We start from the raw sequence: 17,289 nt of genomic DNA, 5'->3' as shown, positions 1-17,289 counted from the left end.
ATAACAAATCAAAGTTCATCCTCTAACAGCTGACAACGCCTCGTACGACAAGGCAATAGTTTTAAACGATAATGATTAGCAAAACAAGGTGTCATGCATATTGTTGAAAAAGGTGAAATGTAAAAGACATCCAACTGACACATAGAATACAAACCTAACTCAACTATCCAAAGAGAAAATTCTAGAAGTGAGCACGACATCCATTGAGAGACCCATCAACACTGTGGGTTGGCTTCTGATGAAACGTCCTCAGCCAATTCGACTCCAGGCCGCAAAACTTAACCCATCGAAAATGTTCCATGCAACTTCCGAAAAGATCTAATAGAACTAGACTAGAACAATGGGGGGTCATGTTAACATGTTTTTACCGAATAATAATCAACTACGAAAAGGATCACATTGTTTTCCACTAGCTGATGCCTTTCGTGCTATGGAGTGTTTTAGAAGCTGCATTGCTTTTTTGATAATCGCTTATATTGGTATTGTAAAGTCATCCAAGCTACTGGTACTTCTCTGATAAAAGTGCGCGCACTTTGCTCGGATCTATGAAAACAAGGATCAGCGGAGACAAAAAGCTCTTTGATAGTGTAGCATTTTTTATTATGTACATAACGTTAAACAAATGTTATCACGCTCTGGGCTCATGATCACTCTATTTTCTTGAAAGAACGTTTTTACCAAGGAAGCTGCAAATATTGTATTGGAAACATTTAAACTGGCAGATAAAATGCAAATAAATAAAAATGGAAATTTTTCTGGGGCGGTACCTTTTTAAAAGGTACACCTTTGTACCTAAAGAGTTCATATTGGTACCTTAAAGATACAAAAGTGTACCTTTTGAAAAGGGTCCGCCCTAGGGACAGCTTTGTGGCTTTTTTCCTGATAGCGTGTTAAATTTTAGACACAATATTGTCAGCATTTTCTGTTTTGCTAAATTGTGACAATGAAAATAGTTTCAAACAAATCCGCATCATAACTGTTGTGAATGCACATTTTTGAACGAATCGAGTTCAGTGGCCCAGTTTTCCCCCCATAAATGTTCATTCCTAAGGTCTATAAAAATGTGTTCTCAAGGTCACTTTCAGGCTTAAAACAGTATTTAACCCAAAAATTCCTCACTGTGAAATTTCTCAAATCTATTCCAGATGTTGTATCCCCTTTGCACCTGCTGCTCCTCGTTCTCCATACCCCTGGGTCCATGCTCCAAAGACCACAAAATGCACACAGATGACATTTTAATACACATTTTTTACATTCTTACATTTTTTATTTAGAGATCTGCCATGGTCTGTGCTATGACTCTTCTGTCACTGCAATAAATGACTGAAAGTTATTTAAATTATTTCTGCCAATAAGAGAAAATAAGATGTTAAACACAAGCTATAGAAGCCAAACAAATGTGTCTTGGACACCAAAGCTAAATGATGTATAATTATTAATATTATACACTAGGGGGCGTTGGTTTATAATATGAATAATATATTAAAGACATTACTGATCTGAACTGTCAGAGCCTCGTATATCATGGGACACATGAAGCGTGTCTAATTTTCCCAAAGGGGCTGATACAGTGTCTAAAAATAATAAAAATAAATCAGCATTAGCACCGGGACAATATTTCAAATAATTGCTTAGTTGATTGTGTGAGCAATAAAATCAAGTTATAATGTGAAGCATTAAAAGCAAATTCACATTAAGGCATTTTTTTAATGCAGGCCTATGTCATGCATCTTTAAAATGCACATCATACATCTAACTGGTTGGTGACATTTAAGTTTTTGATTTGAGCACGAACCTCGCAAACGTGAAATACCTCTTTAGGGTACCCCAGTAAAATATTACTGATAAACATTTTACGTTTCTATGGGCCTGTCGTATAGAATACCGACCTGAGAATGATTTTCTCTGAAAATGTTTAAGCCATTTTTCATTTAGCTGCTTAGAATCAAAACTAGCAATAATGAATCTCTTTTGATCTAATTGGTCAAAGGTCTGAAATTGTTCGCAGTTCAGCTTGATTCATTTGGACAGTTCACTCACACACTGAGGAGGGCCCTATCAGATATTAATTGCGTCCCAAATGACGCACTGTACACTTATACACTATGTACTTATGCACTATGCACTCAACTGTGTAGTGTATGAATTATAGGAGGCTATTTTGCCATTCGTAGATACAAGGCGCATTTAGGCCACTCCCACCCTGACAATCCAACACTCTCCATTAACTTTGCATTGTGGGAAGCTGCCTACTTGTCATTTCTGACTTATAACAAAAAACAGAACAATGTCTAAAAACTGCTATGTGACAAGGTGTACAGTAAATAAGCTAAAAAACACAAAAATACGTTTTTATAAGCTGTCCCAAAAAATTATCATTTAATGACACAAATAATTGTAGACGTCAGGGTATTTCACGATAAGGAAAAGGAGCACTGACATAGACTGACATGAAATTGAGTTTCTCAATATATCTTCTACTTTCAGGTTTACATAGGGTGGTCAAATAATCCTTTGACATATTTAAAAATAATGAATGATTCCTGTCACCGATTAAAGGGGTCATCGGATGCAAAGTTCACGTTTACATGTTGTTTGAACATTAATGTGTGTTAGCAGTGTATGTACAAATCTACCCTATAATGATAAAAATCCATGCAGTGGTTTTTAATTGATCTGTAAAAATAATATCCCCTTTTTCAAATCGAGCCATTCTCAGATGCCTGATGATGTGGCATCACACCGACAGACGCCGCTCCCACGATAGTTGATTGACATGAGCGTCTTACCTCAGACCCACCTAAATCAGCTGTAACAGTCCGAGCACTTCGATGCCGTAGCAGGGATGTAAGTTAGACATGAAAATCTCTGATTGAGCGATTGAGGTGTTGTGTTGCTGGATGTAATAATGAACATAGTAGTCGTCAGTTACTCCCAACATCTGAGCCGCTGAAGATGCAGTGGATTACATTTGTTTGTGAAGGGAATGCGCCTCCCGATCTACATAAATGCGTCTATGTTCAGGCAAATCATTCGTTCACCTACAGCAAAAGTGAGTATAACGTTTTTTTTATGAATCTCTGCAAGTTTAGCAGCTAAACGCGGCTAAAGTAAACAGGCTTGTCACTCCACAGACAGAAGAGAAGGGCGGGGCGAGCAGAGCTCATTTGCATTTAAAGGAACAATGCCTCAGAATTGGATGATTTTTGCAGAGCTCATTATGAAAAGGTAAAAAGGGTGTTGTTTTACACAACCATTGAGAATTTTTAACCAAAGTATATTACAGACTTTTCATTAAGACCCTAAAGAATCATATCAACTTGTGGAAAATGGGCATCCGATGACCCCTTTAAATTTCCCTCCAGTGGGCGTAGTTCTCAGAGTAATATGACACGTTGCGCTCTACTTTTGTGTCCTTAAATGCTCTTTTTTTTTTTTGGGGGGGGTCGACAGCTTATCAAAACGTGTTTTCGTCTTTCTTATTTACTGTACACCATGTCACATAGCAGCTTTTAGACATTGTTCTGTTTTTTGTTATAAGTCAGAAATGACAAGGAGGCAGCTTCCCACAATATAAAGTCAATGGAGAGTGTTGGATTGTCCACCACAACAACCCCTCTCCTTTCCATTAACATTAGCTGTTACGTTTTTTTGGCTAAAGGTAGCAGGCTGGCCTTCTAGTGGCTTTGACCCTATTTTAACGATCTAAGCGCATGGTCTGAAGCATATGACCCAAATTCACTTAGGGTGTGTCTGAATTCACTTCTGCTAGTTTAACCGTTTTTAAAAAAAAATAGTTCAGAAAAAAAATCCTATTCCCCTCTCTCAACCCAATACTTCCTGTCATCTCTCCACTGTCCTGTCTGACTAATAAATGAATAAAACCCAAAAATATAACTTTAAAATAAAAAATAAATAAATACTGCACCATTACTTTTCGTTTTCAGACCAGCATGCCCATGGGCGAACAGATGAGCGCAAATGCATTTGCTATTTAAACAACGTGGTGCTCAACCCAAAAATTATTACTGCGTCAGGCTGAAACTAGCAGAAAACACTTGTGTTGTGCCTGGTGTCGCATTGCGCCAGGTGTGTGATAGGACCCTGAATCGTTACAGCGAAAGAGTAACGGTATATTTTAGAAGATATAAAGAGCACTGGATTAAGTACATCTATAATCCACTGTAGAAAACAAAACTCTCAAATGTCTTTTATCGCTGAAGAATGTTGAGCCTGTGCTCCCAACTGATAAAATGCTAGAAACGCCTCTGGTTAAGCAAATATAGACTGACTTGACCTAAATGTTTACAAAAATCTTCATTCATAGACCTAATGTATTCACTTTTTAACCAAAGCACATACAATATACTTGAATAGATTGTATGTGCTTCAGTTAAAAAGCAGGCACACAATGTAAGACATTGATATTTGGTTAAATTTTGGTTGCGACATCGAGTGACTAAAATTCAAAGCCAGTTCAACGTCTAATGTCAACATTATGCCCAATACCGAAATCAGCTGACGTTGGTATTTTGTTGTTTTTAGGTTGTGTTATATAGTAACCAAAATCCAACTTTAAGCCAACGTCAAATTGATGTCAGATACTGACGTCAACCCAATTTTCATTCTCAACCAATATGGAATGTTTAACGTCAACCTATCATTATGTTGACGTGCCTGCTAGGTTCGTAAAACTTCCAGAAACGAAATGTACAAAACTATTTTCCTTACCCTCGGTTTCAAAGACAAGGCTTAAGCCTTAAGTCTGTTTCAACAAAGAAACTTGTACTAACTAATTTTTAAATATATCAGTGATTTTGTTTTTTGATTTTTGATTTTAAGATACACACTAGTAATGTTTTTTTTTAAGGCACTTATATAAAAATTACTTAAACGTCCTAATTGAACTATGGCCTTATCCTGGCTTAGTCTAAGCCCTGGCTGTGAAATCAGGCCTAAAAATCTTTCATTAGGAAAACATCAGACACCTAAAAAAAAACAAAAACAAACAAACAAAAAAAACAGTGTAATGAAAAGCATAAATGACAGCACACAGCCTGTCAATAAAAGCTTCAATTGTGTGGTAGAGAGAAGCATGAACATTCTTTAAAGTGTCTTATTTGGTGCCACAGAAGAACTGAAACAACATGAAGGTTAGTCAATGATAACAGTATCTTCATTTTATTCCTTCAAGACTCAGGCTACTCATAAATTAGCCTGCTGATATGTTTGCATAGTGGTGCAATAGTGATTTATTGATTCTCAGTTAAATATTTCATTTCCTTAAAACCCTCAAGCACAGGGCTAATAAAAAAGATATTTCATCGACCAGACAGCACATATTGATGGAACGATACTAATCGGGAACTCTGTGATTAGGAAGAACTGTTTGTTTGTTTGGGTTGTGAAGGAAACAGCTACTTCCTGTTGTAGACACACTTACAAGTGAGCGAGAAAAGTGAAAGGGGTTGATTGAGGCCAGTGCCACAGTACATAAACACTGGCTTTGACAAATGTCCCAAATGCTTTGGAATTATAACTTGGCTCTGGCTTCCCAAGAGGGACTGTCAAACGAAGATCTGATTATATCTCTTAGACACAGCTCACGCAATGTACCGTAGGGACAGGAGACCAGTGTGAAGTCTAAAATTAACCTTTTTTTCATCTGCAAAATGCGAAATTACTGGCACGAAACTGTATTTTGCATTACTTTAACATTCAGATTTCAAATGATCAAATTATTTTGCATTACATTCTGATTGTTTTGCCCCAAAAGTTCAGTACAATTAAAAAAAACTTACAGAATGGTGATATGAGTTCTGAGTGCTTGAGACAATCAATGCTTTTCAGTATTTGTGACCTTGGACCACAAAACTAGTCATAAGTGTAGATTTTTGCTGAAATCTACAAGCTAAATAAATAAGCTTTCCACTGATGTATGGTTTGTTAAGATAGGACAATATTTGGCTGAGATACAACTGAAAATCTTGAATCTAAGGGTGCAAAAAAATGTACAACTGTATACACAATAATAATAATAATACTTATTCAGTAAGGACACATTCAATTGATTAAAAGAGACAGTAAAGCCATTTATAATCCTACAAAATATTCCTAATTGAAATAATTGCTGTTCTTTTCATCAAACTTTCTATTCATTATAAATGCTGAAGTATCACAGTATCCACAAAAACATTAACCATTGTTTTTAACACTGATAATATTAATAAAAAGGTTTTTGAAACTTGAGTTTTGCCATCACATCAGTTACATTTTTAAATACATTAACATACAAACAGTTATTTTAATTGCAATATTACAAAATATTACTGTATCTGTGATCAAATAAATGGAGCTTTTAAAGATGAGAGAGATGAAATTTAAGACTATACAATCCTCCAAACACACATTTTACACCAGCTATTTAAGAACAATGTTAATATTTAATAAAACATATTGTTTATCATACTTAGAGATCCTTTAGGGAACAAGTGGAGAACTGAAACAAAATAAATAATACCAAAATCTTGAGACAAATACATGAGACATAAGTAAAAAATGAAAAACATTTAATAACAATCACAAGAGTCCGAATGCATAAACATTTCAACAACACTGAGTAAACAGACGGGAAGATATTAAATTAAACTGACAATTACGACTTAAGGTCATTTATTAAAAAATTGTTTTCTAACTTTGGGAATTTTAAATGTCAAAATAAAAAGTTCCTCATAAGCATCACAGTTTGACAGAAACATTTGAAAAAACATTTAATGGCGAGACATACTGTTTTATTGTAATTTACTACATACCTAACTCCGTATGTTCAAAGCATCAAAGATACATGGTTATTAATGTTATATCCTCTCATCGCTGTCTTGAAGTTCAGATTCCCATGACTTAAACAGCTATTGTACATCCGGGGTACTCAACTCTAGTCCTTAAGGTCCACATTCCTGCAGACAGAGTTTAGCTCCAATCTTGACCAGTCTCACCTGCCTGTAACTTTCTAGTGATCCAATACTTACGGTTGAAGCTAAACTTTGCAGGAAAGTGGACGTCTCTGGTGAAAAAAGCAGCATATGTTGGTAGGTATGTTTTGATGCTGGTTTAAGCTGGTCCTTAGCTGGTTTATGCTGGTCCTTTGCTGGTTTTTGCCTGTCCTTTGCTGGTTTATGCTGGTCATGTTGCTGGTCAAGGACCAGCATAAACCAGCAAAGGACCAGCTTAAACCAGCAACAAAACATGTCTACCAGCATATGCTGTTTTTTTCGCCAGGGCTTAAGGGCCAGAGTTGAAAACCCCCGAACCACATGCTGATTACTATCAACCTGGCACATAGACAGCAGTCTTGGTATGTAACTAGGCACTGATCCCTCCTTATGGTAAGTAGAATCATATAAAGCCTATAAGCAATTGCTGGTATCACTATACTACGTAAATAGATCTGATTAGTTATCTCTCATTTAATGTCAGTTATCTTATCAGATAGTTTTTGGATACAGAACACACATGTTAACCCCAGATTAACTAGGTCATATGACTAGAAGCTTCTCTAAAATGCAAAGAATTAAGAATGCAACAGTTACATTTTCCCTCCTACTGTTCGTGCCTGCAGCTGTGACGGAGGAGAGAAAACGCGCCAGTTTTATGTTTTCCATTATCGACAACCGTCTACTTCATATCGCTTCCTCTGATTTACCTCAGGTGTGCCTTTCCTGACATTCTCCTCACTCTGCATGCGATGGTAGTTGGGATGGAATGTGTAAAGGCATCCTGTTTTTCGAGCGGGACAAAGATGGCTGTTGGCGGCGCAGCAGACTTTGCGCTCAAGGGAGAGATGGACGCTGCCATTGTTTCAAACGTGTCTATTGTTGGGGGCATAAACCTCGTGAACTTGTCAAAGACGTTTAATATTTGCGTGTTCAAAAGGACTGCATCTCTGGTAAAATGAAACTCTTTAAGTAATGTTTCACAAAAAAAGATAATTCTGTAATCTTTTACTCACCCTAGCTGCAGTTAAGCGTCATAAAAGTATCATAAATGTGGCCCATATTTTGTGTTGTACGGAAGACTTTTGACGCCATTTATCGTTCAGTGTGATGAACGGACCGAAATGAAACTGATAATAATTATCGCTGATAATTTTCCATTCAGAATACAGTTTCCATTGCAGTCGTATCATTAGTAACTCGAGAACTAAATCAGTGCGGTTCATAAAAGAATCATTCAGACTGGTTTTGTGAACAAACCAACTGAATCATTGAAAAGATTCGACTTAAATGAGTCGTTTGCTAGTTGGTCAACTTACAGTGAATAACATTCATACTGACACATAAACCTTGGCTTAAGAAAACTTGAAATACAGAATAATAAATATTGCCAGATCTTACAATGCACTGAATTCGGTAAAAGGCATTTAACGTTTGCTTAGACGTTAAGGCCTTTAAGGCTGATTTATTTACCTTTAACTAAATTACTTATGATTTAAGGAATAAAGGAAATAAGCTAATGTTGTTACAGTGTTGCGCATTATAACCAATCAGACACGATTCTGTTGAGCTTAGGAAGGCAATGGCCAATCAGAGGCATTCAGATTAGTCATTGCTGAATTGCCGAGTTTTGTTCTGTTCATCATGATTTCATCATAATCAACAAAGTGCAGATGTAAGTATGATGTAAGTAAGACATTCATTTCACAGTGTAGACAACTTTATTAATTTTAACAGGAGTTGTTTTGAAAGTGCTTAAAGGGGTCCTATTATGCTGTTTTTTAAAGTCTTGATTTTGTTTTGGGGTGTACTAGAACATGCTCTCATGCTTGGTGGTTTGAAAAACACATTATTTTTTCACATAATTTACATTATTACGATACCTTTCTCCCAGCCTGGCACAAATAGCTCGATTAGTTCCGGGTTTAATGAAGGCCAGCCTTCTGAAAAAAGGAAATGTGTTATGATTGGTTAGCTATCCCAGTGCGTTGCAATTGGTGAACAGCTTAGACGGTGTTTCAGTACTGCCACACCCCTCGTCAAAGCAGTTAGCGCAATCTAGATTAATAGTGAATCTTATGTTTTAAATATGAATATTTTTCTTTTACAAAAACACATCGATTCGCTACAGGAGACCCCCAGGAGCCGTGTGAGGATGTGAATGGATGCACTTTATTAGACTTTATTAGACTCCGATTGCGTTCATCTGAAAGAAGAAAGTCATCTACACCTTGGATGCATGGAGGGTGAGTAAATAATACGCTACAGTAGTGTTGCGTCCCATCCTCAGCCTGCAAGATCGCAGATACATGATATTATCTTGCTAATTTATTTAATTATTTTACATACTTAGTTTAATTACCGAAACCAGCTCCAGCATAAGGCCAAAAGCAGCCTAACATTATCAAAGAACATCATCACTTATTTGCCTAGCCTATTCTAGTGCAAGTTTATGTATTTTAAAAAACGCTCGCGTTATAAGTGAAGCTATCTACGCTGTATAATGAATAAATGTCTTACCACACACTGCACACATCTGCAATGCGTTACGGCTCCGACGCAGCAACCGGAGTAGATTGCGGCTTTGACATGTGTTTTGACCCCCTGTACTGCACACTTCTATGCGCGTTACTGCTCTGAAGCAGCCACTCTAGTCAATGCTTGCGTTTATACCTGCCGCACTGTGGCTCAAAGTGGTTCTCCGTGCTGCACCGCTAAAGTCTGGCTAATCCCCCACCCATCTCGTCCCTACACATCCCCCAACAGTTTGAATTTCCGTAGACAGGATTTAATTTAACAGTATTCTAATGGACCACATTGTGACATCATTGTATGCGGAAAACAAATGCTGTAGTCCAGGAGCCGTTCGTTGTAGTTCTTGGAAAGAGATTTTTTAAAAACGAAATATCTCCCTTTGGAGTGGACTTTGAAATTTGTAACTTTGTAGATCTTTTTTATGCCCAAAGATACACACCACACACTGACTAAAATTCAAAAAGTGAAAAAGCATAATAGCACCCCTTTAAACATGGCGCTAGACTATAGTCAATGTTAATGTTATTTGATAATGTTCTTTGCTTGCTTTCTGTACATAATTTATTCACTGTATTAGTAGCTTACAATGTTTTTATTAATTGTGATCGTGTTAAATACAAATTCAGTCATATTAAAATATTATATGACATCATACCCATATCTGATAGTCACCTTGTCTAAAAAGATGGGTTTATGATGTGCTAGATTAACTAGGCTTATTTTAGCTTTGCTTTAACTAGAGTCAATCAGTGTTCCGCTAAATCTACATACTGTAACAAAGCGATAATCAGGTGGTCACCCTAACATGAAGGTGAGTAAATGATAACAATTTTTTTTTGGTCCCAGATGAATGAATCGTTTGCGAGTTGGGTCAATATTTACAGTGAATAGCATACAAGTCATAATAACTATTGTCATTTGGTGCTTGACTGTTTCAGTCTTTATTATTTTGAAAAGAATGGCCAGGGAAAACATCACAAGGGTTGGTAAATGATAAAATGTGCCTTGCTCTCGAAATCCCAGAGTTCCTTAACTTCTTTTACCTGTGTTACTCAATATTTCATAATTAAAACCAGTTTTATAAGGCTTCTCATACCAGTACAATGATGTAATGTTGACGTGTATGTTTTTCCTTGGCTTTGTGCACATTGAATTTGCAATTTTCTCACCATCAGTCACTGCGGTCCATTCATGCGTCTGCATTTCTCACACATACTAAACACATTTAAATGAGCAGGCATGGTGAGAAACCTTGGGGCAATAAAGGTTATGCATTTGCTTAAGGAATGTCTGGATTGGCATGATACTTACTGTAGACATGCAATGTATGATGTGTTAAATAAAGAGAACAGTGATGCACATGTTTTTAATCTATATAATCAGGATTATAATCAGGAAACTAGTTTTATGTGGCCTGTATAATTTATCATGACAGGAAGATGGAAACCATCAGGACTGTTGTTGTTCTCACATTGCTATTGTCTACACTGTTTCTTTCCCATGCGCCTGCAAGCTTCCTGCTTAATTCACCTGCTCTACAAGAGCCTATCTTTCACATCACAACAACATGTCAATGCGTTCAAACTAATTGCTTTTCAAATATGTACACACCCTTTGAGTATTCATGCCAAGGTACTTTGTCAACCAAGGAACAGGCAGTGATCCAGGGTGATTATACAGACCTATGAATGCAAGAGATAATGGAATTTTAGGTAGGGAATTTTAACATGAAGTGTAATTGTGGGCTATTGCTTTATTTTTGAAGGTAATCCGGTAATGTCCCATTCCTGCAGGTGACACAGAGACAAGACAACAGCAGGCTGGCAGATGAATGTACTTCTTCAGGACACAAAATGAGGGTCAGCAATAATACTTGTTATTTCAAGATGATTTTATTAGGACTTTTTGTTAATAACAAATCTAATTTATATCATCGAACATATTTGGAGTTATAGAGTAAGTGAAATAAATACATTTATGGAATACATAAATTTCATCATAATGATTTAAAACTTTATAACCAAACCATATTGCTGATATACACAATACAGGAATCTTCTCTACAGAACTGTTAATGATTAAATATTGTTTATATATATAATAGCACAACCACTAAAATAATAAAGTGCTCCAAAATGTTCCAGTGCTATTCAATAAATTGGAAAGTACTCCAGCATTTTTTGGCAAGATTAAATCCATTGTCCATCTTAAGGTCATAACAACAGATTGCAACAACGCAACTGTCTGCATCACTTAGGGAAACATATAATGTTAATTAAAGCTGGATTGATATGAAAAACAAGATCACACTCCATTCAAAGCTATTTTCTCCGAAACATTCTATTATTATGCCAACTTTGAAGGCATTTAGGTAACAAGAAATCCAAATTGCAGTTTGGGGATTCTTGCTTCAAAAAAGACAAGTTATTGCTTGTCAAGCAGAAGGGAAATAGTACATATATATAGTTATAATTATAGTCAGTGTTTACTTATTTTATATTTATAAAAACACCCCTCTATATTTTAGTTGATAACATTATAACTTTTACACTTTTTTCTGTTTTGTTAAACAGAAAAATAAACTAACAGATGTAGGCCGGCTCCAATGGTGCCAGTAAATAGTAGTACCTCAGTTTCTTACTACCTGTGCTCTTCCAACCAACTTTTCATTAGCACTTTACCTGTCTCTTTTATCTTTAGCAGTTCAAACTTGGTGTTTCGGACTAGCTATTATTCTGTCAGGTAGCTTTAACACAGCCACTTAGCTAATGTCCTGTTCGCACTACAGGACTGTCGTGAACACCTAACCCTCTTTTGTGCTGTCCCAGTGGACAGGTCTGACTTGCCTTCATCTCACAAATCTCTCTTTCACATCTCCCAAGCCTTCATCTCTCCCATTCTGTCTTAAACATGTGACAAAGGCTCCTTTTCCTCAGGACTGTCCTTAAGGAACGCTGCTTCCAGATCGCAGCGAATGCATGTTGTTCTGCCCCTCGTTTCACAAGGGTCTTTTTTTGTTCAAGTGCTCGCACTCCCATCTCTCCTTTAGGTAAGGACCTCATCTGTAGCCAGGTTTACTGGCCTTGGATGCCTTTCCCATGACTCTGGCTCTAGCCCTAACCAGGTTCCTGAAAAGTCAGATGAGTTTGTTGTAAGTAATGGTGTTAATCAGAACACGTTCACAGAATAAGGTGTGTAAACATGAAATTCGTGATTTGTGTAATGTGGCCTTACCCGAGGAAAGTTATGATGTCTGAACGAGCCCCAAGGGAGGAAGACTTCCCTAAAACCAGAACTCCTGGACTGGCGTTTTCAGAGTTATTTAGGGCAATAAGTTGATCTGATTTGGGTTGTTCATGTTTGTCAGGCACAGGTTCAGATGGGTGCACCAGCTTGATGGCAGGGTTTTCAGAGCTTGGGGAAATATGCGCAAAATTAGTCAAAAAAAATCTTGGCTGTAAATGCATCAAAATAAACACTGCCTTTGATGATCTGCTTTAATGACTAATAGGTCTATTAAGAAGTCAATAAGTGTTGGGGAAGCTACTTTAAAACTTCAGCTAGAAGCTAATTACAATTTCAAGCTCAGATGAAGACATGATCTGTCGCTCATCATGTCTTTATAAAGCATATAATGAAGGATTTAGAGATGCTATACAAATATTCATTACAGGTACAGCTAAGCTACCTTTTAGAAAAAGTCGTTAGCTACACTACAAACTAGGCCTGTCACGATATCAGATTTTTCACTACACAAAACGTGCATGTTTTGCTGATTATTGCTGCTGAAAATGGTCAATTATTGTCATGTTTTGGGCTGTACTAATCGGTCAGACTGGGAAAAAAAATTTGAGTACTATAGACTGCCAAAAGGTATAACAAATCAAGAAGAAGAGTGCAAAAAATTGTCTGAGGAACAAAACGCATTTGTGGTTGGTCAAACTGAACTAGGATGCAGGGCAAGAATCTTGACAACATTCGTGTTTGTTCTCATCATTTCCTGTCAGGTAGGTAAAATATTAGGCTAATCTTAATTAATACTGCTGGTACTTATCTTCACAACCTATGAACCTTAGTTTGTCAAAACAAATTTTTATGTGTCATATTATTGTATGTGTATTATTCATTTTCATTTATCGCTAATACCGGTATATTGCCACACCCCTAATTAACGGTGATATTTAATTATTTCTATATCATGATTATTGTCAACATCGCAATATCACGACACCCATACTACAACTAACAAATCATAGATAACTACAACATGTTTGGTTGAGCTACACTGCTACTTGTTGGAAAAAACGAACTTTGTAATGTACAAAAAAGCTGAAAATGCCATAGTGCACTGTTAATGTACTACTGAATATGTTGTTCTGCTAATTAATGCTCTCTAAATCATATAGAGAAGAACTTAGTAAGCAGCAAAGGGTGCAATATTTTGACAAACTAAAGTTAATAGGTGGTAAAGATATATATACGAAGAGTATTAATTAAGATATTAGCCTACTATTTCACCTACCTGACTGGAAATGATAAGAACAGACACAAATGTTGTCAAGATTGTTGCCCTGGAAGTCCTAGTTTAGTTTGGCCAACCACAAACGCCTTTTGTTCCTCAGATGTTTTTTTGCACTCTTCTCCTTGATTTATTATAACTTTTGGCAGTCTATAATACTCCAAAATGTTTTTCACATTCTGACCGATTAGTACAGCCCAAAACATGACAATTATTGACCATTTTCAGCAGCAATAATCAGCAAAATTTGCAAGTTTTGTTCAGTTCAGAGACATTGTTTACGTTCAGTGCCGTCAATATGACCGATTGATGACGTGAAAACACTATTGAAAATCTAGCAGCATTTTCCTTTGATGAATGCTAAAAACGCTGATGCTAAACCAGCTAAGCAGTCTGAGAGATTAATTAACAATTGGTTTTAGCTGTTTTCCTCAGCGGTTAATATGAAAGTAGTTCAGATTCAGTGGAAAAATCAAATCTGTTGTCTACGGTTGTCATAACAACAAATTACAACAACACAACTGCATAGTTTATTAATACATAACAGCAGTTAAAAGCTGATAGTAGATTGCTTCAGTGACTAAGCAGCCTGTCATAATGACAAAATATTTTCCTCTTGCATTTTCAAATAGCAGTCATAGCTTCAAATCCATTAGCTAAAACTCTGACTCATTCGATGAAACTCTCTCCATTTTAGTAATTCTAATTCAGAGACATTGTCTCCTGTCATATAGTCTTAATTCTCCAACTACTTTGTCTGGTATCACCTCACACCCACATGATAACTCCACACACCCTAAGTGCACACCCTTACATTAAAAATAGCATTCTAAAGAAGAAAATGACTGCCAGTTCCTGCAAATTTGGCTGTCACTTGATCCGTAATGTGCACATGAGAGATAAAGCTCACCTGTAGCGACAGAAGGCGTTGCATGTCCGATCTGTAGGACTGGCGCAGAAGCAGCGGCCTGTAGACCTGCGCCGACGAGACAACGGACTGCCCAATCCATACACAGTGGTCTTACTGTGGAAGAGAAGAGACACCCAGAAAGCATTCAGTCATTGATTAACTCATCAGAAATGGAATCACAGGAATAAACCACAACGGGACTTTGTACTTTTTAACTTTAAGAATGAGAATTACAACCGACGCCAGAAGTATTGTAGATAAACAGCAATAAAATGCACAATAACTCAAGTCGATCTGTTTGAACTATAAAAACATTCTCATTTAAGACACAAATGTGCACTGGTTTACTGAAACGGAAACAGATTTACTGAATATGTCCGTGATGTTTTCTTTCAGCCTCTTTTAAAGAATCTTTGGCATTGGTTTACTTACATACAGTTTACGCAGGTTAGCCCATGCATGGGTGAACACTCACCTTGGGGTGTTCACCCAGATGATGTCCAGATGGCAGAAATAGTGGCATTCGGAGTCCAGCTGGTTGTTGCAGGAGCAGCGTTTGCTTCTGACCCTATGGCTTGCAGACGGGTCGCTCAGGTCAGTCTGGGGCACTAGAGGCAACCCCCAGCCTGCAGACAAGAGATATATTGCACTCCATAAAACTTTCCGTAATCATTCTGGGCCAAAAAGCTCCTGCGGCGACTACATGGCTGAGTCTTAGAGAAATGATGAGCCTCGTACTCCACATGTTATTATTATACTTTTATGATTTTGATTTATCACCTCACTCTAGTCCCACTTCTCTCCGCTATCTTATGTAATACTGAACAAGGTCTCAGATGTTTGATCTTAATGAATAGCGGGCAGCTATAAAGTTCACAACTATTCACACACACATGTGCTGAGTTGTCAATTTTGGCTTTAATTGTCGACACTGAGGCGACAGATTAGTACAAAATGAATATGAGCCCCTCACTGTGTTCACATATTGTCAGACAGATGTTTAAAATTATAACTAGGGTTATGCAGCTGCATTCATTTTTATGAGGCTGAGTTTAAAGCGAGTGTAAATGTTTAGCACAAACAATTAAATTAAAATTACAAATGTTTTATCTTAACAAGCTTGAGAATGAAGGCAAGTATTTAAAATCTCTAACTTGCATGTTTATGCAAAGAAAAAAAATCTAAAATCCTAATTTAAATGAATACATAGAGAAAATAATATAAAACACCATATTTACAGTAAATGACATACAGTACATCACTTCATTAAATACACAAAATAATACAATTCTAAATATATATGTAACATTTACAGTAAATTACATACAGTACATCAATCTGAATAATAAATAACACATGAAATAAATCCCCAAAATACACACAAATGTTTTACCTTCAAGAAGAGTTGTCCACAAGGTGAAAATGAAGATCAGAGTAGTTCTTGACTCCATGTTGCATGTATGTTTCAATAGAAAGAAGTGTAGATGTTCACCTAAGCAATCCCAACAGATCTCACTCAGTTGCAGGTGCTTGTCTACTGTTGAACCATCCTGTTTGGCCACACTTATAGCTTGTGATATGCACCACCCCCCACTAGGTTGGCTGTTGTGGGTGGTAGTTACACAACTCCAGCTTGTCTTCGCACCCTGCAACATTCCAAGAATCTCTGCTGCCCCCTCGGCAAACGGGGTCACTGGATTGTCTGTGAGGAAGAGACCCGAGTTGCAAAACAATGATGATCAAGTGTACAAAACTTCATCTTTCTTGCCTGGAAGTTCATAATGTGGATCTAAATCGACTTAATGGGACTTGGGGGTGGGAAGAGGGTTGCTGTGGAGGGCCAACAGGAAAAGAGGAGTCACAAGAGGATATCATTGCTGCTTTGCATGAATTCTGTTGCATGCACTTTGGAGGGAAAGACAGCGTCCTGTGGAAAGGAGGAACATTCTGGAGGGCAGCTCCTGTCTGTGAGGTTCAAGTGTGGGTGGACAGTGTGGAACGAAGCTTCCTGTGCCCTCTGGCCACTATTATACAAATTAGTCACAGATATGAAAAAGTAATTCAAAACTGATTTGATTATTTTGTGTTGCCACATACAGGGCCAGCATAAACCAGTGCATTTCCGAGATATTATTATAGAGCTGTTGTGGTAGTTTTGATCAAATATGTAACAGTTATGCATCATCTTATATTAAATTGTGTCATAAATCATTCACATAATGCCACCATTTATGATATTTATGGTATTTCTATAATCTAAAATCTTGAAAAACTGAGAAGTCATTAACTAGACTTATTTATAATAGATAACTAAAACCATAAAAAACATTTTC

At 36.9% G+C, this 17,289-nt stretch overlaps 1 protein-coding gene across 1 annotated transcript; it reads right to left on the bottom strand.

Moving 5' to 3' along the window:
• Positions 1–11,467: 11,467 nt before the first annotated feature.
• On the bottom strand, positions 11,468–16,977 carry LOC127178010 (uncharacterized). The gene is made up of 5 exons (XM_051130619.1): positions 16,350–16,977; positions 15,432–15,582; positions 14,957–15,070; positions 12,762–12,941; positions 11,468–12,655 (listed from the first exon to the last, which is right to left on the bottom strand). The coding sequence occupies exons 1-5, from the start codon at positions 16,609–16,611 to the stop codon at positions 12,586–12,588; spliced, it is 777 nt and encodes a 258-aa protein (XP_050986576.1). The 5' UTR covers positions 16,612–16,977; the 3' UTR covers positions 11,468–12,585.
• Positions 16,978–17,289: the final 312 nt, after the last annotated feature.

Source organism: Labeo rohita, chromosome 16, assembly GCF_022985175.1.
Source record: "Labeo rohita strain BAU-BD-2019 chromosome 16, IGBB_LRoh.1.0, whole genome shotgun sequence".
Taxonomy (NCBI): Eukaryota; Metazoa; Chordata; class Actinopteri; order Cypriniformes; family Cyprinidae; genus Labeo; species Labeo rohita.
Note: the sequence above shows the minus strand (reverse complement) of the source record. Positions and strands in the feature narration are given on the sequence as shown.